The 9,102-nt window shown below is 41.1% G+C and overlaps 2 protein-coding genes across 2 annotated transcripts; one reads left to right on the forward strand and one right to left on the reverse strand.

The window, feature by feature from the left end:
- Window positions 1–1,066: 1,066 nt before the first annotated feature.
- Window positions 1,067–3,780, reverse strand: LOC147268416 (adenosine receptor A1). The gene is made up of 2 exons (XM_086200846.1): window positions 3,425–3,780; window positions 1,067–2,598 (listed from the first exon to the last, which is right to left on the reverse strand). Exons 1-2 carry the CDS (start codon window positions 3,778–3,780, stop codon window positions 1,929–1,931), a joined length of 1,026 nt encoding a protein of 341 aa, XP_086056972.1. The 3' UTR covers window positions 1,067–1,928.
- A 3,360-nt stretch (window positions 3,781–7,140) lies between these two features.
- adora3a.2 (adenosine A3 receptor a.2) lies at window positions 7,141–9,102 on the forward strand. Its single transcript, XM_086200847.1, has 2 exons — window positions 7,141–7,526; window positions 7,635–9,102. Exons 1-2 carry the CDS (start codon window positions 7,198–7,200, stop codon window positions 8,278–8,280), a joined length of 975 nt encoding a protein of 324 aa, XP_086056973.1. The 5' UTR covers window positions 7,141–7,197; the 3' UTR covers window positions 8,281–9,102.

The raw sequence follows: 9,102 nt of genomic DNA on the forward strand, positions 1-9,102 counted from the left end.
ACGTGGCGCACATACAAAACCGTGTCTCCGGGCTTTTACTCTCCTCACCTACATCATAATTGTGCCCCTCAGCATTGGGTAGGCCGCTGGCCCACGGAAGAGCGGTGTGAAGGCAGCAAATGGCAGCCTGGTAATGCTGCACCTACCTCACTAAGACGAAGGCAGGGGATTAGATCACACTCAGCAGTTTCAAATCCCTCAACGAGGATGAAGGTGACAGATGGTAAAATGTGTTTGTTGGGCCAAGACAGGCGTAGACAAAGAGATAAAATTGACGATTCCAGACTGTAGCATGTCCCAGTATTCAACCTTGGAAGTCTTAATATGAACGAGTGTAAATCATAAATATTTTCCTGGAGCTCAGAGTCAAATAAAATCCTGGGGAAAATGACAAAAAACATATTCTAAACCTGATTAAAGCCTGTCCTGTGTATTAACTGTGTGACTGATATCAGACTACAGTCAAACAAAGCGTAACTGACACAGCTTTAAGTTAAATCATCACTTCAAGACTTTGCAGCAGGTGATTTACTCCAGCGCGCCTGAGCATTTCTTTTATATCCCGCCACAGCTTCTGAAATACGACTTAAAGAGCTGAATTAGCTGAAGAGGTGCTTGTCTTCCGTGATAAAGGCTGAAGTGCATTGGTGTCACCGGAGTTTAGCTTCATTTGCTTTAGTGAGCTAGTTTTCCAGCAATACCTTTTAAGTTCAGTGTACATTTTATGGTTTTCTGTGAAACATAAAATTTCAGAACAGACTGTCCTCTTTATCGATCGCACCGAATAAATCTCCTTTTGTGATCACTTATAGGCCGTATGGAAGCAGATTCTGCATGCCAGGTTCCCCGTCAGTTGGGACATTGATCAAAATCGAATCACAGCGAATGCGCAACAAGAACAGCGATGGTGAGCTCAGGGTGAAGCTGTGCACGTTTATTTGAAGAATTCATCAACAAGCTTGAAACTGAAACATTCGTTGTACTTATTACAATTCAATATGAATCAATTGAATAATCAATGAGTTTGAAAAAGAAATAAAACAGAATGATAGGAATATATAGAGTGGTGTCGGAATGAGTCCTTAAACCCAGCGCTGTCGCAAAGTCAACGGGATTTTCAAACAAGCGTTTGGTTAAATACCTAAAATTGGGTCAGTGGTGTTCACTAATAAAAGATACCAGTAAACACTGTTTATGTGATTTTTTATTTTAAGTGTTTATGCATCTTCACCATGGCAGTTGCTAATGTTAGCTGTGTTGTGTAGAAAAGCACTGTGCAACACTGGACTTGAGCCCTCCCAGCATAGGAGGTGTAAATGCGAGCTAACCAGGAGGCTAAAACCCATGGACTCTAACTGATGCCAGTGTGTTATTTCAGGTGTCAGGTGGGGACGTTTACTCTCTGTGCAGCAGTACCCACTGGTCACTGTTACACTGACAAGTTCCTGAACAAAACTACAAACATCAGCATGCCGAGAGCAAAAGAAGCACAAAGCTAGTCGTGGTGACGCTGAAGATGTGTGTGCGCTGCGTCGTTCAATCATAGCATCACGTTACCTTTGAACTTCTAACAACTGCAAAACTGGCGTTCTTTTATGAAGATGATCACGATGAACAAAATGTGTAAGTCTCAAAAACCTTTCATTAACCCCAGAGCTTATTTTCTGCAGTAATCCAAAATTCGATGTAAAAAAAACCCCAAAACATCTCATTGACTTTTTGCTGTAGGGGCCCATGGTAACGCTAACGTCTACACTGACCTTTAAAAATACATCATCCTTGTTCTTCCCTGATTGCAGGCACATACTCAACATCCAACTTGCTTCAAAAGAAAAAAAAATGACTCAAAAATAAACTTTTCATGACTCAATGACACACTTTGCGGTTAATATTTTAAACAATTCTCTGAGAATCACAATTGCAGCATCTCATTTGGCCAGGACATGGGCTTGCTGCAGTCCTTGTGGCGGGTTTATGCCCACCGTCTTCTGGGCCGGTGTGCTGGTGCGATACAAGGTAGGGTCTGTAATTTTACACAACATGCAACGACGGGCGATCTGGATCAGCGTGACGCGCAACCGCTTTATCCTGAATGCATACACCATCGGATTAAGAGCAGAGTTCACGTGAGACATAAAAATACCAACATATATGGCGACTTTGGGTATGGAACAATCCGGGCAGAAGAAGTCAATGCAGTTCATGATGTGTATGGGCAGCCAGCACACAGCAAAAAGAAAGACCACCAAGGCCAGTGATTTGGCCAGCTTCAGCTCCTTACGATAATATCTGTCTCCATCACAAGTGGCTTCAGCTCGGCGGTTAAGCTGCTGCCGGATCACCCTAAAGATCTCCCCGTAGAGAGCTATCATTATGGTCAGTGGTACCATCACCCAGCCAAAGAAATTGAAGTACACCATGTAGTCCATCCTTATGACGGCAGTAAATTCACAGACAATATTGCTGGTGTCACTGAGGTTCCCTAAAACATCACGGTTATTCCAACCAGTCATTGGAACCAATCCAGTGACGAAGGACAGGATCCAGCACAGGAAAACCGCCACATACGCCCTCCCTTGGGTCACTATGGTGTTGTACCTGAACAGGGATATTGAAAAAGAGAGGGAGGCAGGTTTTTAATCACCTAAAAGCACATGAATACGACAGGAATTCGATTTCTTTGCGCAAACATAAATTCTGAAGCATTTGACTCAAATGCTTGCATTTGAGTTTAGATCCAGCAGATAAACAAAAATGGGAAACTGCCAGTCCCTACACAGACCATACCTAAGTCAGTTATTAAGGCAGACATTTTCATTTGCTTAAAAGCTTTTGTTGTCCAGGCCCATTGATTTGCATTCAACCAGGCAAGGATATATGAAGCCATGTGAGCATTCAGCACAAGAAACTTCCTCCTCTTGATTGATTCACTGAGGTTGAAGAGAACTCTGAAATATTTCCAAATACAATGTGCTGTTAGGTTTTAGAATACTCCTTGACCAACTAACTGCAGTGATGTGATTTATAATGAAACTAAGTGAGTTTGCTGTTAAGGAAATGCAATTTTGGTAAATGTTTTCAGTTCTGCTTTAAATCTAAGGTTAAAAAAGAAGGTTTATGTGTTTTGGAAAGATCCATATTCATACAATATATGTGGAGTGGAGAGAGGAATCCATGAATTCAACCTGATGAATAGACAAATATAGATATTGGCCAGCCTGCAATGGACTGGAACACAACCAGGCTTGAGGAACGATATAGACATCTACTCATGAATATTTTATCCCTCTTAACATAATTGCAATTACTGTACTGATGCTGCAATACAGCAACCGAGACTTCTTTAAAAACAAGATTTATTTTCTTCTTACTCAGGCATAATGAACTTCACATTTCAATAGACCAATTGTTTCTGCTTTCTCACCTGGTGGGTATCTTGACTCGCAGATATCGGTCGATGGCGATAGCAAGCAGGGAGAGGATGGAGCTCTGGGTGATAATCAGCAGCAGGCAGGACAGGAACAGGCAAGTGTAGAACTGAGTATCGAATCCCAGACTAATAATGATGGCCAAAGGGATGACTAAAACACCCACAGCGATATCAGCCACCGCTAACGACACAATGAAGCAGAAGGTGGTGTTGCGGAGATCCCGGTCTACACACACGGCCAGCACCACCAGCACATTCCCAAGAACAGAGGCCAGAGCGATAGCTGTCTCTATGGAGATGTACACCATGTCCACATGCTCCTGGAGCTTGACACCAGGAGAGGACGACATTTTCACCATTCAGAGGTCTTGCTTACCTTTGCTCAAATTCTTAAAAACAAACTTCTTGCCTCCCCTTTGCTTCGGCACAGTACCACCTTTCATTATGTGCTGTGCTAATATCAAGAACTTCTGAGAGAACTCTACATTTTCTATGAGTCATAGTTACACATTTTGGGACGAGTGGCTGTTGAATCCAAGGCATGCTCCTCAGGCTCTGCGTAAGACTGGATGCGAGTGCATGGCCTCTCTTCTACATCCTCACTCTCTCTCCCACTCACTCACTCACTGTAGTCTGAAGTCATAAAAGCACAGGGAGGGACTTTGATTTCTGCAGCTCTCTGCAGCAATATAGTGCTCAAATTACAGCTGTGTGGGATTTTTGTGTGGACCTGTGGTCTTTGTGTGCTAACTGGAAGCAGACATTTTAGTGAGGGTTTTGGTTCTAATGACCTTTACTGTAGATGGGTTCATTAGAGCTGATTTGATCTCACCACAAATCACTCTCATCATATGAATAGAGGAAAGTGCAATGCCAAAGACATGTTTGAGAAATAGGCTCACCTTTATTGTTCATCAAATGATTGTTCATTCAACAGCATGGACAAAAAAAAAAATACATGACAGGGTATCTCAGAGGGGCTGGAATTTTTGCCCCTTTCCCAGTTTGATATCGTTACTTTGATGTTGTATTTGCCAACGTCAGCATGTATCTATGAGCACAAACCCCCTGGACTTGTGTCCAGAGCCCCCCCTGAGGAGGCTGCTCTGTTAATGACCGGGCAGCTGCGTCACCTGGCTTCACCTCCCCGAGGCAGCCTGAAATGAGAGGAATCTCGTGAGCAGAGCGCATCAAGAAAGAAGTTTGCTACAATTCCGATGAGGCCTCGTGTGGCGCGTTGAGGTGTATCAAATCTGAACGGCTTTTGTTTCACAGTTTGTGTGATCGGGAGAACATCAGACACCCAAATATACATGCACAGGGAAATTTTCATAATATTACCCTTTTAACTCTACAGCAAACAAATCTGAAGAATCAATATCAGAAACTTTTTCTCTACTTTCTACTAAACACTCTCGATAAAGCAACACTACAAGAAAAAAAAGACTGTGTCAGTAATTATTTTTTTTGTGTTCATTAAAAAAGGCTCAACATCAATTTTTAAGGTTACATTCAAACACTCCATGAGTTAAATGACATTGATTGAAGGCAGTTGTACTGCACACACTGATGACAAAGAGATTTTATTGTGGTAATGAATGCCCCAGCTCTTCAGCTTTAACATCACGAGGTTGGATAATTGTACATCATTTTGAATATGACTGTATTCCGGTCATGTCTCAGGGATTAAAACGCCCACTCACATCAATGCCTGACACATCGGGTTAATTGGAGTTATCATTATATATATATGTATATATATATATATAGTCAAGTCTTTTACCTTTACAGTTACATGTTTGCTTTTAATTTTCATGGGACCTTTTTTAGCCACATTAGCCCGTAGACATTATGATATGTTGTTCTCCTTTGAATGCGCATTAAACCCAAAGACTCTGCTGATTAAATGCCAAGTAGTTATTAAATCCAAAAGTTTAATTAATTAATACAACCTAATGTGATTGTCTAGCTGAGGATGGAAAGACTTTGGCAGGACATATCACTGAGCAAGCAATCACTGAGATGGTCTCCATTTGCTTAAGAAAGCAGATTTAACATCTGCCTGTAAATACATTCAGTCTCCTTTTTATTTTTTCATTTTTAAAGAGGCCATGACTCAGGATGTTGCTTTGGGACTCTGCAGCCGATCTCAGGTTCTGGTCTTTGCATTAGACATAATGCAGCCACTTAAGCTGTTTTACAGGACTCTGGTCTACATATGATCCCTTCTAGGGGTTGCAGTTACTGCAAATGTCAAATATGACAAAAATATAATACCGCAGTTTGTTTCAAGTATCAGTAAAGGACAGCATTTATTACCTAATATTTTTTGTGGCTTTTATTTTGAAGTCATAGTGAAAAACATTACTCCAGCCAACTTTTCCCCCCTTTTTTATGATCCAGCAAAGTAAAAAAGAAAAAAAGTTATTATGCTGGTATGGTTGCAAATGAACAATTACTGTAGAATTACAGAGAGATTATTGGTCATTGTCTGACTCATCACTCAGGCGTTCTAATTTGTTTCCCCAAATTTCTACAACTCTCTTTAGTCTCACCACAGGACAATATCATTATCTATAAAGAGGAGTCATTAATTTGATTAAGGTCTTGCAGGGATCCGCTCCTCCTATTTGCCACAGGGATCACATTTCCAGTTCCAGTTAGCACAATTATTCCCAACATCCTCACCAAGCTTTATAGAGAAATACTGAGTTCATTGCACCTTAATGAATCCAGCAACTGTGCTGCTTCTTGGTGGGTTTTTATTAATCAGTCAGCATCTCTCTCCAAAATTAGATGAATATTGAAATTAAGAAATGCATCAAACAAGAATCAGCTCTGAACATGATGTGCCTTGCAGCAGTTATGGCTTCAGCACAGGATACAGCAGGGTTGCCTCTTTGCTCCATTTGAAGGGCATTTATTGTGTTTTTGTGTCAGCATGTCGTCTGGTCCCTGAGCTCTTTTATGTGTTCCAAACAGGAAGTGATTTCTATTGTGTCTCATGCACTAGAAATGATTTGTGTTGCTTTGACAGACACTTGTAAATTTTATGCAAAGTAGCAAACAAAAACTGTTTAGCTTGTTCTTGAACTGTGACGAGTTCAGCCTCAGTACCAATTCATAAAACCAAGAGCTGCTAAAGTGAAGACGCACAACAACTCCTATTAGAATCAAGCTGAGCGCTCCTGATTGTGTTCATGAAGCCCGGCAGATGTCAGAACTACCTCAGTGACTCCAGCAGTTCTCATCTTGATACGCACCACAGCATGACAGAATTTTTTAGCTGCGCCACCGCCAGTGAAGCAAATGTTTGTATTGTGGAAGTGGTTGTGGTCGGCTTCTATCATGGTGACACATCTGTGGTGAATAATGAATCCTCAGTTCTGTTAGTTCAAAATTAGACACAGCTAAAGCTGCCTCTTTACAAGTAGAGGAAAGTGTCTATCTGTAAATATGTCTCATTTCTTGATTGGAAAATAGTTCCTTTTCCCTCTCATAGAATTAAAATGCAAGCTCTACATGATTTTTATTTTCCATCAACCGTTCAGTGAAGCAAGCTACAACTTGATTTTTTTTATGGCAAACCTAGAAAAAACATTTTAAACAAATGCTAACAGCAGCAGATGAAACCACAGGAAGTTGACATGTTTAGAAAAAAGGGGGGGCTGAGGACTTCCTCAATGATTTCACAAGACTGCGATGAATGATACAGACTGCAGGCTAGCACATTCCAGTCATCCTACATTCGCTACATAGGACACACGATGGATGCAGGTGGAGTGACCTACATGTTGTTTGAGGTGATCATTGCTGTCAGCTGCTGTCTGGGAAATTTTATGGTTGTTTTGGCCCTAAGGACCAGTAAACACATCCAGCAGCCCACCTTCTGCCTTATTGGCTCCCTGGCTGTGGCTGACTTTATGGTGGGCTGTGTGGCCATACCAATTGCCATGTTGGTGGACGGACAGATGCGCACTTCATTCAACGCCTGCCTCTTCTTCAGCTGTGTGGTGATCTTGCTGACCTTCGTCTCAGTTTTGTCACTTGTAGCTATTGCAGTGGATCGCTTTCTCCGCGTGTTTATCCCTCTCAGGTAAACTATGTCATTTACTACATATCTCTTGAGGAATTAAATGCTAATTCTACTGTGCATTTATGGCAGAATGATTTGATGAAACCTGTTATTATTACTTTTCTTCAGGTACAAAAGGACTGTCGCTCAGAGGTATTCTTGGCTTTTTGTGGCAGCATGTTGGTTTACTGCAATACCACTGAGTTTTACACCCATGCTTGGATGGGATAAACAAGAAACTCTGACCACATCCGTCAACTCCACCATCGTCTGCAAGTTCATAGATGTGATCCCCATGTCATATCTGGTTTACTTTAACTTTTTCCTTTGCACCATGATACCTCTGTTGGTCATGGTTCTATTATACATCTACATCTTCAGTATCATTCAAGGAAAACTTCGAGAGAGACCGGGCAACAGTACCCAAATAAAATCTCAAAAATATCTGAAGAAAGAGAAGCAGCTGGCAGGATCTTTGTCTCTGGTCTTGGGCCTGTTTGCCCTTTCCTGGCTGCCGCTTCACATAATGAACTGCATTGTTTACTTTAGAATATCAACAGTTCCAGTCTCAGCCTTCTATGTCGGCATCGTGCTATCTCATGCAAACTCAGCTGTCAACCCGATTGTGTATGCATTCAAAATACAGGCCATCAAGACAGCGTACCTGAAGATCTGGAGAGAGTACCTGCTATGCGGAGAGGAAAATCAAGGGTCTCAGTCTAACCAGACAACAGACAATAATGTCAGCAGCAACAGTGAGGCCGGACACGTGTGAAGGCCGATTTTTGGACCTCTTTGCTCTTGGACCAAGTTTGATAGGTGAAATGACTCTTGAGGATATTTAAATGTTGGAGTAAATGAAGCGCAAGGCTATGTTGGCTTATTTTTACCCAGTACATCATTTTTAGGTCCCATGCAATGTTTCTTATCTGTTACATTTAGGAATGTGTGTCTTTATATGGTTGCACTTGATTTTGTGACTGCTTTTGCAACGTGGGTACTTTTGTAGAGGAGGAGGTTGACTTCCCCCTTGTCTTTTCCCATTTCTTGTTTTGTATGTCATCTGTTTCTGTTACAGTTCTCCTTGTTAAGCTCAATTGTAAGTGCGAAGCATCTGGAGTTAAAACGTTAAAAATTGACAGAGGAGTTGATAAAGAGGCATGAGAAATAAATCCAACCAAATCCATCATAGTAACATAAACATCAAATGAGCAGAAGGCAGTCTCTAAACCACTTCTGATATGTTTTATGATCTAAATTGTTTATAATGTAAAGAATCACAATATGGGAGACATAGTTGTTGTGCAGTGAACCCACTGTCCAGGGATTCAATTAATTATATAATATATAATATATAATAAAAAAAAACACAAACAGATCTGAAATTGTAGACTCATCCAATTTCAGAACAATCACTTGATCATGATAACAACTTTTCTTTGACCCTTTAGGGTTCACGTTATTCTGCTTTCATGTCGTTTTATGTTCCGCACAAATCCAAGAAATTCATTTCCTCCTGTTGTCAATGGTTATTTCCAAATGTGCTCTTAGTTATTTGTTGATCACTAAGCCTTTTTCTGTTCCCTACATTTTAGAA

Source organism: Aulostomus chinensis, chromosome 3 (genome assembly GCF_037954235.1).
Source record: "Aulostomus chinensis isolate RoL2024-O1b breed Wild chromosome 3, RoL_Achi_v1.0, whole genome shotgun sequence".
NCBI lineage: Eukaryota > Metazoa > Chordata > Actinopteri > Syngnathiformes > Aulostomidae > Aulostomus > Aulostomus chinensis.